Source organism: Panicum virgatum, chromosome 3N (assembly GCF_016808335.1).
Source record: "Panicum virgatum strain AP13 chromosome 3N, P.virgatum_v5, whole genome shotgun sequence".
Lineage (NCBI taxonomy): Eukaryota > Viridiplantae > Streptophyta > Magnoliopsida > Poales > Poaceae > Panicum > Panicum virgatum.
The window spans coordinates 480,471-495,010 of NC_053147.1; the positions used below are offsets into that span (position 1 = coordinate 480,471).

The 14,540-nt window shown below is 46.5% G+C and overlaps 1 protein-coding gene across 4 annotated transcripts in view; it reads right to left on the reverse strand.

Moving 5' to 3' along the window:
- LOC120663422 (protein LURP-one-related 5-like) overlaps nucleotides 1-14,540 on the reverse strand; it is a 34,350-nt gene that overhangs the window by 13,224 nt on the left and 6,586 nt on the right. For all 4 annotated transcript variants that reach the window (XM_039942232.1, XM_039942231.1, XM_039942230.1 and 1 more), the window contains one exon: nucleotides 7,094-7,531. In XM_039942232.1, the coding sequence (XP_039798166.1) occupies nucleotides 7,094-7,441 (348 nt within the window). In that variant the 5' untranslated portion in view covers nucleotides 7,442-7,531. The remainder of the gene's footprint in view (nucleotides 1-7,093; nucleotides 7,532-14,540) is intronic.

Sequence of the window (14,540 nt, forward strand, 5' to 3'; positions counted from 1 at the left end):
GGAAGTGGCATAGGAGGCTTGGTCACTTGAGTTTTGACCTACTAGTTAGGCTCAGCTCACTTGATTTGATCCGAGGATTGCCCAAGCTCAAGTTGGACAAGGACCTTGTTTGTCACCCGTGTCGTCACGGGAAGATGGTTTCCCTTCCACACCCACCTGTGAATCAGGTGATGACATCGCACCCTGGCGAGCTTCTTCACATGGACACCATTGGTCCAGCTCGTGTGCGCTCTGTCGGTGGGAAGTGGTACATTCTTGTGATCGTTGACGATTTTTCTCGGTACTCTTGGGTTTTCTTCTTGGAGACTAAGGATGAGGCTTTTCAGTACTTTCGAGACCTTGCCTTGAGGTTACAGAACGAGCTTCCACATGCCATGAGGGCTATCCGCAGTGATAATGGCTCTGAATTTAAGAACGCTCGTTTTGATGACTTCTGTTGTAGCTTTGGTCTCGATCACCAGTACTCCTCTCCTTATGTTCCTCCACAGAATGGCGTGGTTGAACGCAAGAACCGGACCCTAGTGGACATGGCCAGGACGATGCTCGATGAGCATAGGACTCCTAGGCGTTTTTGGGCCGAGGCGATCAACACCGCATGCTATGTTGCCAACCACATCTTTCTTCGCTCTTTCATGAAAAAGACTTCGTATGAGTTGCGGTTTGGTCGACAGCCCAGAGTGTCCCACCTGCGTGCTTTTGGTTGCAGATGCTTTGTTCTGAAGGAAGGAAATCTTGATAAGTTCGAGTCTAGGAGCTATGATGGCATTCTTCTTGGCTATGCTCTTCAATCCAGAGGCTATCGTGTTCTTATTCTTGAGACTAACCGGATCGTCGAAACTTGTAATGTAACCTTCGACGAGTCCACTCCTTCTTTGTCTGCTTCTTTGGAGTGTGCAGGTGATGATGAGTTTGGCTAGGACATCTTTGAGGATGAGGATGAGCCTGAGGCCTTTGAGGATGTTGGTGGTGTCCCTGCGCCGGCTGCAGGCCCACTTCCTGGAGATTCGAGTTCTGACGACGATGGCGGCCCGCTCCCCACAGCTTCGACTACGCCCGATCCACGTCCAGCTCAAGGTTCTTCCTCCGGGACCCATGTTGAGGGCGGTGGCGAGGCGACTTCGTCAAGAGAAGCACCACGACACATTCAGCGTCGCCATCCACCTCAACAAATGTTAGGTGACCTCAACGAATGAACCACGAGGTCCAAGGTAACAAGTATCGCTGGCTTTGCTCATTCAGCGTTTGTTGCCTCCTTTGAGCCAAAAGATATTGGACATGCTTTATCTGATTCTAACTGGGTCAATGCCATGCATGAGGAGCTAGAAAACTTTGAGCGAAACCAAGTCTGGGTCCTAGTAGAGCCTCCACCAGATTGCCACCCTATAGGTACCAAATGGGTTTTCAAGAACAAACAGGGTGAGGATGGGATGGTTGTGAGGAACAAGGCTAGGTTAGTAGCTCAGGGTTACAGCCAGCAGGAGGGGATAGATTATGAGGAGACCTTTGCACCTGTAGCTCGTTTAGAGGCCATCAGGATCTTTTTAGCCTTTGCAGCTTCCAAGGGGTTCAAGCTGTATCAGATGGATGTTAAGAGTGCCTTTTTGAACGGGTTTATAGAGAAGGAGGTCTATGTGAAGCAGCCTCCTGGCTTTGAGAGTCCCAAGTTTCCAAACCGAGTCTTCAAGCTTCAGAAGGCTTTGTATGGTCTGAAGCAAGCCCCTAGAGCCTGGTATGCGAGATTGAGAGCCTTTTTGCTTAAACAAGGGTTTGTCATGGGATCGGTAGATAAGACGTTGTTTCTCCTCAGGCGTGGTGCTGATTTTCTGTTGGTACAGATTTACGTGGATGATATTATCTTTGGTGGCTCCTCTCACTCTCTTGTTTCTAGCTTTTCTGATGATATGAGCAGGGAGTTTGAGATGTCGATGATGGGTGAGCTTCAGTTCTTCCTTGGGTTGCACATCAAGCAAACCCGGGATGGCACCTTCGTCCACTAGGCCAAGTACACCAAGGACATGCTCAAGAAGTTCGACTTAGGGGGCCTCAGTCCTATGCCGACTCCTATGGGTACTTCTATGGCGCTGGATGAGGACACTGAAGGTGTTGCTGTGGACCAGAAGGAGTACAGGAGCATGATCGGCTCGCTCCTGTACTTGACGGCCACCAGACCCGACATCCAGTTCGCGGTCTGTCTCTGCGCGAGGTTCCAGGCTTCTCCGCGCACGTCTCACAGGAACGCTGTGAAGAGGATCTTCAGGTACCTTCGATACACTCCAGAGTTTGGCTTATGGTACTCTGCTTCCTCTTCTCTTGCGTTGGTTGGCTTTTCTGATGCTGATCATGGTGGTTGTCGGATTGATCGCAAGTCGACTTCAGGCACCTGCCAGTTTCTTGGAACTTCTCTTGTGTCTTGGTCTGCCCGTAAGCAAACTAGTGTAGCCCTTTCCACCACAGAAGCCGAATACATTGCTGCTGCTAGTTGCTGCTCCCAGATCTTTTGGATGAGACACACTCTCAGTGATTATGGCCTAACATATGGCAGAGTTCCCATTTTCATTGACAGCACCTCAGCCATTAGCTTAGCCAAGAACCCCGTCCTACACTCTCGCTCCAAGCATATAGACGTGAGGTTCCACTTCCTGAGAGATCATTATGAGAAGGGTGATGTTGAGCTGACCCATGTGTCCACTGTTAATCAAGTAGCCGACATCTTGACCAAGCCCCTGGAACAAGCCACCTATGCTCGCTTGCGGGGAGAGCTTGGCGTGTGCTACCCATTTTGAGTTGGGTAGTTGTTTTTGTAGTTTAGGTTTTGTTTTTCCTTCTTTTTGCTTTTTCTTGCATTTTGTGTACATACCATCTTGCATTGCATTTGCTCATATGCATTACACTTGCACTAAGCTTCTCATGTATGATATCTGCATTTGCTTGTGCCTTGTGCTATGCTATGAGTTGTATATATGCTTTGACCATGTGTAGCCAGCTCCTTTGAATATGTTGTATATTGGCTCTGAGCTTAGCTATTTTATTCTCTGAAAATCATAAAACATGGTCACCTTCAGGGTCTGCTACTAGCATGTGTAGGTTTGTATGCTTATGCTATCTTGATCATACTTAGTGGCTAGGTCTTTTGCTCTCACATGCAACAAGATGCCCTCTTTTCTGTTGGAATAGTTTAATTGGTATCTAATTTCAAAAAGTCCAACAAATTGGTTTATCTTGGGTTGCTTTGAGTGAAAAGATCCAGGTGGGATTGCTTGCACCACTGTTCTTGTATCGAGACTGCTCCTCTGGAGAACTTGGACAAGGCTGTGGATGACTGAGAGTGGTGTCTTAAGCTTCTGATGTTCCTTGACCTAGGCTTGGCACATTCGCTAAGTTAAGCGCTTGCAAGCTTTCAACCCCTGGCACCGAAATTTGAAAGTTTTCAATTGGTATCAAGGCTGCTTGAGTGGCAGTTGCTGTGATATGGTTTGGATAGCTCACCTGTATGTTCTTGCTAGCTCTAGCATGCTTGCTTGCCTTCTAGTATGCTAGGTCCTTTATGGTGATGCTTTTCGTTTACAAATGACAAATGCTTGCTCATGATCTGTATAGATATATTCTTATGAGCTTCTCCATGCATTGTCTTTGTATATGCACCCTCATATGCTGTGCTGATTTGACCCATGCAAATGCTCTTGTTCTGTACCTGGAAGCTTTTAGGCACGCATGCACTTCATGGCATATTTCCAGGGGGAGCATCTAGGCAGGGGGAGTTTCCTTGACGTGTGCCTTGTCAACAAGGGGGAGAGAATGTTGTTTTTTGTCTCACCTTAGGGGTTAGGGTGAAATTTCTTGACCCTTGTCCAAAGGGGAAGAGTTTGTTTGTTTGATCTCAGGGAGAGATTCAGACTTTGAGTGTGCACACATCGGGGGAGAGTTGCATAGTGAGGGGGAGCTGCATTTCAGGGGGAGTTTTGAGCATGAAAAGCTTTGTGATGCTTATTTTGCTTGGCTGTGTTGAGCCTTGCCTTTTTCTTGAGGGATCAAGCATGTTTTGGAGTCAGTGCGTCGAGCCGTTGCCCTTGTCTTAGGGGCTGACTCTTTTGGCTTTGCTATGTTCAAGTGATTTTTTCTGGCTTTGATTCGCTTTTGATCACTTGAGATAGCTCTCTTTGTTTTCTATTTCTTTTTGGTTATCTTTGTTTTCACCAGTGCCCGTGTGGGGTGTGGTGTTGACAATGCACTCATCAAGGGGGAGATTGAGAGGCAGTGGAGGCCTGCTCCTTAGTGTGATGAGTGATTGCCAACACGTGGAGAGGACTGACAGTGGTGTAGTCGCGACTTCGTGGAGATTGCGTCGATTTCTTGGTCTGTGGTGTGCAGGTATACGGATGGCGCGGTGGCAGCGAGTCGGTTTGGACAAGAGCGTGGTGCGTGCCGATGTACCATGCGGCGGCGTTGCAGTGGCGGGAGCTCGACGACCATGCGGAGGCGGGAGACCTTGCGGTGGCGTTGGAGGCCCAACCGGACGACCGTGCGGTGGAGAAGGACAGCCCAGATGCTTGGGCCACTGCTGGGCCGCGTGGCGATCCACTCCTGGCGCCAAGGCGGGACGGCGTGGAGTTTGTTGGTACCTCGGGAAAAACCAACGGCGGGATGCGTCGACGTCGGCCAAGTCGAAGAGGTTTCGGCGGGAGGTCGGACACGTGGCGTCATCGGGCTTGGCGGGTGTGCCCGGAAACATCGCGCGGGAAGGGTTCGCGGTTCCCTCCAAAACCGCAACCGAACTCGGTTTCGGCAGTTTTCCAAAAACTGCCCCCGGAAGATTCCAGAAGGACGCGTGGCGACATCAAGGGGATTGCGTCGAGATGAAGCAAGGTTCTCCGAGTCGTCGCGGCCGTCGGATGTCTTCGATGTATCTTTTCCGGTTTTGCCCCTAAGGGCCTTCTAGTTTAGTCTAGCACTTAGGGGTAGTTTAGTCTTTTAAAGGGAGACTTGGAGTGGAAGAAAGGATGGGAGAGATGGAGTGGGTGATGGCTGCCTGGACACAAAAAGGCAGGGCCTCCTCCCTGGACCCGGTGCCCTGGCAATTAGAAGAGAAAGGAAAAAGAGCCAGGCGCCCTCTTCCTCCTCCCTCCCGTGTTCTTCCTCCTCCCTCACCGTCTCTAAGGTTTAGGCATGGATTCTTGAAGAACTTGTAAGGAGAATTCGTGGGAAAGGAGGCCCATCCCTCCTTGTGTCCTCGGGGCTTTGAAATCAAGGTTCGTTCCATGTCCTACTGAGCTCTGTGTGCATGAATCATCCTTGTTCTTGATTTCTTCGTGTTGGTGTGTCTACCACTTGTTGCCGTAGTTCTTGAGGCTCTTCTTGGCGATTAGAATCATCGTAGTCTTGTGCTAAAACTCATCTAGATCGTGAGCCTTCAAGAACTCAGTTTTGGAAAATTCCTGAAAACCCCATTCTTCCTCGGTTCTTCGTCGATTCCTCTCCAACCATGGAGTAGATCGTCGATTCTTTTTGTGAGTAGGCTCACAAGGTCTTTGTGAGTGTGCCTGCAAATTTTGGAGAACTTTCGACCTGTTTTGATCGATCAATCTTCGAGTTTTTGGTCGTGCCGAGAGGAAAACAGAGGTTCTGCGCTCGGGCAGGATTTTTCCTTAACGCCGGTTGAACCGACGCTGGCGTTCCTGAGCGTCGGATCAACCGGTGAGTGCTTTTGTCACGGGTTAGGGTTTTTGGGGTTTTGTGTGATTGCATCGGTGCTTTGATCTCCCCGACGTCGGTTTAACCGGCGTTACTAATTTGGTTTGCAGTTTTTGGCGGTTGACCGACGTATAGGGTTTTGCCTACGTCGGATCAACCGGCGTTCATTTACTTCGATTTTGTTGTCTCTCTGGACAACTGCACCGACGCTCGAGGTTTTTGAGCATCAGTTTAACCGGGGTTCATTGCTTGGTTTGGTGCATTTTGTTGATCCTCTGGACAACTGCACCGACGTGAGTTTACGATTTTGTCGGTTTATCCGACGTTCGATCACCGGTTTAACCGACGAGGTTCAAAACCCAGCGTCGGTTCAACCGGTGCTCACTGGTTGTTTGCTGCAGGCTCTGTATCACCGGTTTAACCGACGTCGTTCAAACGTGTGCGTCGGATCAACCGGTGATATATACCTTGCTTGGTTCTTGCACTGCTTTCGTGCAATTGCTTCTGCGCTTGATCGCTTTGGTTCCTAGGCTTGTTTTGTGTTAGTGTAGCTCCCTTGTAGCTACTCTGCACATCGCCTAGAACTCTGGGGTTGAGGTGCACTCTAGAATTGTGAGCCGAAGTTTTTGATCGCGATTATTTTCGAAGGCTCCCATTCACCCCCCCTCTGGTCGCATTTCTCGGTCCTACAGAGACAAATATTTGAGCTCGTCTATTATACACTTGTACTAGCTGGGAGAAATTAACTGCATATCATCCAGAAAAAAAGAAATGAAAGCGAACGCTTAATTTTGAATGTACTTCCACATTTGATTTAGTCAGACTAGAGACTAGTGAACTTTGAAGAAAGCAACCGAGTCTGTTCTCTTATGGAGTGAACTGACTGAATTTGCTGTAAAAGATTGTCGTTGTCATTTGGTCTGAATCGTCTGGTGATGAGCTACCGGATCTTTGCAGTAGCAGTACTAGAAGAAACAGACTATATAAAAAAGTACACCCTATTTAGCAAGAGTTATTCTAGGAATTAACGACAAATATAATTTTAGAGAGATAAAAAAACTCTAGTTGAAAAACTAGAGTTATTGCTAGTACAAAAGAATGAAGCTCTGGCTGGCCATTTCCCTATCTGAAAAAAAAGCCCTGACATATATACATCTACATTAGAAAAGACTGATTGCAACTAGAAGATGCAAGTCATCGGTGACGACCATACATATAATATATCATAGCATTATATAGTGGAGTATTGTGGAACGCCTCGGACCTTATTTGTTGTAACAGTACGAGATCGATGAACATCTGAATATCATGATGATGTATCGATTCGACTGGATATCAGAGGGGAAGGTAGTTCAATAACATGAAGAAAGTCGCAACTGATGGATGGATGAATCACCGTACGTACCTGGGGCCTGAGGGCAAGAAGAGGGGAGCCTTGGCCATCCATGAGCAGGAGCTCGCCGACGAAGATCTTGCGGCGGCGCGAGTAGTTGTCGACGCGGAAGGCGAGGGCGCCGGCGGCGTCGTAGACAGAGAAGCCGTCGGTGCCCTGGAAGCCCATGCTGGACCTCTTCCACACCGTGTACCGCAGCGCCGCCGTCGCCGCCGCCGATGACGACGCGCGGCCAGATGGATCTCCGCCGCCGCTGCGGTGGCGAATCAGAGGCCGTGTCGTCTCGGAGGGGTGGATCCGGGTGGTCGTCATGCTGGAGCTGGACCGATCGGGGAAGACCGCCGTGACTGATCCCCTCATTTTTATACTCCTCGGTGATGGACTCGTGAAAAACTAGTCGATGGGTCAGGCATGTGTACAGTACGACTACACGTACGACGTGCCAGTTCGCTGCAGTTTGAATTTTGTTTGGTAAATTTCGCGAAAAAAGAATCTTACATGCATAGAGTATTAAACAAAGTCTATTTGCAAAACTAGGTGCAACTTTGCGAGCCGAATCTAATAATTCTAATTAATTCATAATTAGAAACAGTAATATTATAATAATCATGCTCTAATCCTTATCTAATCACACGGTCAAAGGTCTACAGTATTAGCTACAGTGTTGCTACGGTAAAGAATGGTTGCTTAGATGATTTTGTAATTAGATTTCAGTTAATATAATTAGTAGTCAAACTGACAAAATGCTTTTCCGAATTTTTTTTTCATCCACAACTGTCGGTGTTTACCGCCAAGTCTGCTCAGGGATACCCTTAGCAGTAGGGTTTATAGGTAGGGATCGACTGCTCTAGAACTCGATGGTACAAGGAACACAAAGATTTAGACAGGTTCGGGCCGTGAGTTTGCGTAACCCTACGGCCTGTGTGGTTTGTATTGCCTTAAGTGTAGATGATTGTTTGGAGGGAGTCCCTGCCCGCCCTTATATATCCGGGGGGACAGGATTACATGGAAAGTCCTAGCCCAGTACAGTTGGAGTCCTACTACAACACAATCGGGTAGTTTCATTTGTACTGTAGCTAGTTCTATGCCTATTCGAGTAGTTACAAAAGAGATAAGGTACATCCATGAATTATCCCTTGCTCTAAAACATTCTATGCCTATAAACAGTCCCGTTGTCCCGAATCTGACAACAACCAAACACGGCCTTTGGTAAGTTGTGTGGAGTGAGTGTGTAGCTGCGTGGCATCTCACCTTTATGATTGTGTTGCGTGTGCATGCATGCGCCAGGTCCAAAGATTCCCATGCCTACCTAGTACAGGTTGTAGACTTAGTAGGCCCATTATCAAGGAAGCTTCTAAGAGTGGGAAGATAATTACCGATGGAATTACTTACTCTAAACTATCCCTTTGACTAAACTTGTTTCCCATTTCCAACCGCCCAAACTGGTGCCCGTTTCCCATTGGTTGGGTGTGAAGTGGAGATCCTGAGATGTCATTCCAACAGCTCTATGCTATTAATTATTTAATAATACTATTATCTCTCTAGTCTATGCAGATATTCTCATCAGCAACTTGCAAGTGCCAAATATGAGCAACATGGTAGTGATACATGGTGCCAATTAATATTTTCTCCCATTTAACAACTGTACAAATGAACCTCCTTGTTTATGTCATATCTTTATAGTACATCATGTGCCAATACATTACTCCCACCATCCCAAATAAGTGTTCATTTAACTTTCAAATTTTATCCTAGAAAGAGTGTTCTTTATATTGTAATAAAGTCTATCTAATTAAAATAGTATCAAATACCAAGAAAAAATGTATACAGAAGTGGATGGAGCCAATCAAATGCTTAAGTAGATGTTATTTTTTTATTCTAATTCATTTGCATTTATTGAGGATCTAGGGATCGGAATCAAATAATTAGCACAATTTTCAATCACAACTGCTATAGTAATGTGTCTGAAATTTTCTAAAATAACACTTAGTTTGGAACGGAGGGAGGGAGCATGTGTATATAAAAATTTGGGTGTGTAGTATGTTAGATCATTTTTGTACAATAATATCTAGAGATCCTGATCTCTTAGTAATTTGTGTGTATGAATGGCCTCCAAGTTTACATGGAAGCTGAGAGACTACACAAATATTTTTGCATGTCCTTATTAAGGGAAAGTTTCAATTTACACCCTCTAACTATTGTATATATCCCGACTGATGGAGCAAATAGCCAAACCAACAAGTGAAGATGCCTTGCTGGCATGCATGAAGAGACATGGACTCGTGAATAATAACTAAGAAGAAAGCTGGAGAATCATCTCGCGAATTATTCTTTTATTTTGCCCAGATGCATGTCACGTATCGTGTTTAGCACTAACGAGCTTTCAGTACATGCATGTTCCCTAGCCAATGCCCAATAAAGAAACATACAACCAATGCAAGGTTTGTTGCGTCTCAAAGTTACAAGCAGACTAATCGCTCCCTGAAGTCCAGACACCACAAAATCCAACCTACTCCAAAACAGAGTTAGTAGTAGCTAATGCTAGTCGCCGTCACTTGTGATTTGTGAACGCGCTTCTGCGTCGTGACGTCTGACCCCATCATTGTCTAGAGATTATGATCTCCATCGTTTAATTAGTACGGTAAGCATGCATCCTAGGTAGCCTAATGGTGAGTTTGGTTGGTGTTCATTCATTAACGTGGTATGTATATAATCTGCAAGTTGCAAATTTGATTAGCTGGTAGTTCTGGTTCTGGTTGATCATCTATGAGACTATCACTTTTGGATACGGGAGCAGGAAGGCAGACGCCGCAGACCTGCGCATCTAGCTAGCGACAACAGCCAGCCAAAGGGCGTCGTCGGCCATGCCCCATGGCGAGAGGAAGACGAAGGGGGCCGGGCCCTGGCTGCGTGCAGTTCGATCTCGACCGCACGATAAGGATCCGATGGCTGCGAGAGGCCCAGAGGGTGGACGGTATTTCATTTACCGTCCACCCGGTTGGCAATTCAAATACTGTCCACCCCTGGTTCAGGCCGTCCGGCACCATTGACGGCAGTCACGCCATCCTGACCTTCACCACCGGCATTCCTACGCCCAATACACCGTGAGACGTGCTCCAGACCGCCAGTAACAAGACACCATCGCGCCGCTTCATTATCGACGACGACGAGAGGAGGACGCCGTCGGTGCTCCAGGCCGCTAGCAGGCGATCTGCACACGGCCGGCACCCGAGTCGAGCGCGGCAGCAGCCAGCAGGTGAGAACGAGCTTGGAGATCGCCGGGGAGCAGATCTAGCTAAAATTCCCAGACGCAGTGGACCAGGCCGCACGCACGGTTCTCCGTGGCCGCGGGGTCGTGAGTTCAATGGTGGCGCCCCGCCGGCGATCGCGCCATGTCCGACTTCAGCTCCTGCTGCGGCGCAACCAACTGGGTTGCACTGGGTGCCGTCTATAACAAACATGGCACCTTTTATGCCATTTCGAGTGATTTTGGTGATCGAATGACAACACAATCAATGGGATTAATGCTTTGGTTAAGTGAACATTTATAGATCCCAGGGATGAAGTAAAAAAGCCATGCAAAGCAAAACACGAAGAAAGAACTCAAAGAAACGCAGAATAGGACGAGTTCTACTGAAATCAGTAGCACCGGAAGAACCGATGCTATAGGCATCGGTGCATCCAATGGTTGTCGGAAGTTCCGATGGCCTGGCTGTGGCACAAGCTTGTGCGCCTCTGGAGATCAAGTGAAGAAATAAGTACAGCACCGGATGAACCGACGGCGTCAACCTAGGCATCGGTGCATTGGATGTACTATGTTCCAGAGACGATGTCAAGCCCGCAGGAGCCAAGCCTTCAGCACCGGTTGAACCGGTGGTGCATCGGAGCATAGCACCGGTGTAATGACGTCAGCAGGAGAGAAAGAGGGCAACGGCTAGTTGAGTGCTGTGAGTGATCGGTCCAACCGACACACAGGCATCGGTTAAACTGGTGGTGTCGCAGACAGTACGGCAGAAGCTCAATGGCTACTTCGGATCTGAGAGTGACCGGATGAACCGACGCTACCCCAGGCAGAGGCATCGGTTCATCCGATGGTTCGCAGAATTTTGCTGACCGTTGGAGCAACGGCTCCACGACTTGGAGGCCTATATATATGGCATCCCCCAGCCATTTGAAGATTGCTGGAGTTCAAGGAAGTCACAAACACACCCAAGAACATCTCCAAGCCATCCAAAAATTTAAGTGTTCATATCATTAGTCTTAGCACACTTTGAGAGTGTTGTGTAAAGGATTAACTCTTAGTAAGTGAGATTGCAAGGCCTTGAGCCATTGTGCTGTGGTTCTCTAGTGAACCAAAAGAAGATTTCGGTGCGCCGGCACCTTGGAGCTTTGAAGGCTCGCCGGCACGTCATCGACCCTCCGACTTGGTGTGGAGCGGTGACGACAACTTTGTGCGGGGGACGTGGAGACCCCCATCCTTTGTGGAGAAGCTCCTTAGTGGAATCCGGGGCCAAGGTGACCGTGATTTTGTTCACGAAAAAGACTTGGTGGCCGAGTAGCAATACTTTTAGTGAGTGCTACAACAACGTGAATGTAGGTGTGCCTTTGTGGCTAAACGAACCACGGGATAAACACCCGCGTCGAGAGTTTGCTTTCTCCTATCCCGCTCTTTAAGCTTCTGCATTTCATACTAGCAATTTGTATGTCTTTACTTTCATAGAGTAGTTTCTTGATAGGAAAGGCTATAGGTTGCTAAACTCTTTTGGGATAGGGGTTTCACACTAGAACAATCGTAGTTGCACATCTAGATAGTTTGTTTTAGTTTAAGTTTTGTGCAAACTAGTTGGAGCCATAGGTCTAAGTTTTTTAGAGTGCCTAATTCACCCTCTCCCTCTGTTAGGCTAGAGCACCCGGTCCTAACACCGTCATGTGTTCCAATTCTGGATCATGGCCTAAATATGAACTGTGAAGCAAACCATGAGCTAGCTGGCACCGCCGGAAGGAAGCAAGCAAGCGTCGGAGGACGCACGATGCTGAGAGAGGAAGACGAAAAGGGGCTTGTTGGCTGCCTGGACTGGAGCATACAGGGTGCAGTTACATATCCACTTCGATCTCAGCTACATGTCGAATGAGTAACCTCACGTGCATTACAGATACTAACAATAGTACAATTTGTTTAATTTGGTTCTTTAAGCTATAGCACTTAAATTGAACACCAAACTCATCTAGTTGTCGGCCTGATTTAGTTGCGCGCGTAAAGTTTTTGACATAGAATATTTGCACATTTGAAATATTAAACATAGACTAATCACAAAACTAATTACAGAACTCGTCTGTAAATTACGAGATGAATTTATTAAGACTAATTAATCCATCATTAGCGCATATGTATTGTAGCAGTTATTGTAGCAATTTAGTGTCTAATCATAACCTAATTATGCTCATTAGATTTGTCTCGTAATTTACAAGCAAACTATGCAGTTTGTTTTTTTTTATCTAAATTTAATAATCTGTGCATGTTCAATTTCTTTTTGATATGATAGTTTTAGAATTTTAAATTTTGCAACTAAATAAGGCCATAGTAAATAGTAAAGGACAACAACTTAGGCCGCCGACTCTGACACTACAATACGGCTGTGTTTAGATCCCTGAAAAATGGGAGAAAAAGTCACATCAGATACTGTAGTACACTTTAGTATTTTTCGTTTGTTTGTGGTAAATATTGTCCTACCATGACCTAACTAGGCTCAAAAGATTCGTCTCGCAATGTACATCAAAACTATACAATTAGTTTTTTTATTTACCTACATTTAGTACTCCATACATGTGTCATTTATTATATTTAATGTTTCGATGTGATAGAGATGTGATGGAAAGTTTGAATTTGGGGGGGGTTTGGGGCATCTAAACACACCCTACATGTCTTGCACAGAGCCAAAGTCAGACAGCAGCCGCCGATTCTGACACTAACGGCCGGAACGACGCACAAACCAAGTCCATATTCATCTAAATCTATCTGTGATGAAACTTTTGCTGCAGTAGGCAGTACTGTATTATTTTTTCAGATTACTCAGAACACAAAAAAAGTTTTTTTAGGAAACCCCAGAGCCCAATCTCAGACACAAATTGAGATTTCAGAGTCACCAAAAGAAAAACACGAAATGAATAATCAAAGCATACTTGTAACAGAACCGCCCAAATTAAATCGGCTTAAGTGCGCTAACTATCATTTTAAGTATTAATCAAGCTACCGCGCACTTAAAACGGTGTAATCCGGCAGCATGCTGAAATTAAATCGGCTTAAGTGCGCTAACTATCATTTTAAGTATTAATCAAGCCACCGCGCACTTAAAACGGTGTAATCCGGCAGCCTGCTGGGTTAAGGATCGAAAACACCGGAAGTCTCACCCGAAGGCGAGCACAGATGATTACAAACAGACTAAAGTTCTCCAAATTAAGTTTACAAAGCAAAGTATCACAATTAAGTTTAAATAAAAGTTATCAGAGTTAAACGTGCAGCGGAAAATTTAGAAAGGAAGTTCAGTTTGAAAACCACGAGATCTACGAAGTCGGGCGGATGTCACATCGAGCCCACCGACGTGAATCCTGGTCAGCTTCCACCAACAACAAAAACCAGAAAACAGGGTAACAACAAACCCTGAGTATACTAATACTCAGCAAGCCTTACCCGACACGGGTATATTTAGCCCACTATCTAGACATGCAAGCTTTTGGCTCTAGAGTTTATTTTTGCTCAAAAGCTACTAATAGTGAATCCTTACTTTCAATATTTTAGCTTAAGTTTAATGTACAAATATCAACTAGGTTTGCATAACATCTAGAGCAAACATGGTACATCACATTATATTTTCCAAGAGTATCATAAACATATATTCCATCCTCGTCTTTCAATTCTTATTCCACTTCTTTACTACGATGTGACGCAGTGACCAAGGCTCTCATATCCGCGAGTCACGGCGAATCGATCCGATTTAACCTTGCAAGGTGGACCTAACTCACACGACACATGCAAACCACGCCGGGCCACACGCGTCAGCTGTTTCCATCATTACCACGACATTTGAACCACGCCTGCTAAAACCCAGGTGAAGGGCCCCTCACGGTGAACTCCCGGAGAACCCGAAGGCGACATCCAATCCAACACCCGCCATCATCCCACGCCCAGAGTAGCAGGACGGAATTCAAAGTATCGTCGTAAAGTGGTACACAGTTTACCGGTTTCGACTACCTCCTACTTCCGGTACGTGGTTAGTACTGTTCAATCCTCGGTCATCAGGACCAACAACGGTACGGTCCTCAATCGACACAGGCGGAGGTCCACTTTCCAAGCATTCCATATCCGTAATCCAATTCCTCTCCGCCCGATCTCCATTTTTCTTTACTCACAGATTCATTCTCAAGCCACTTTTCCATAAGTAACAAAAACCTATAGCTCGCG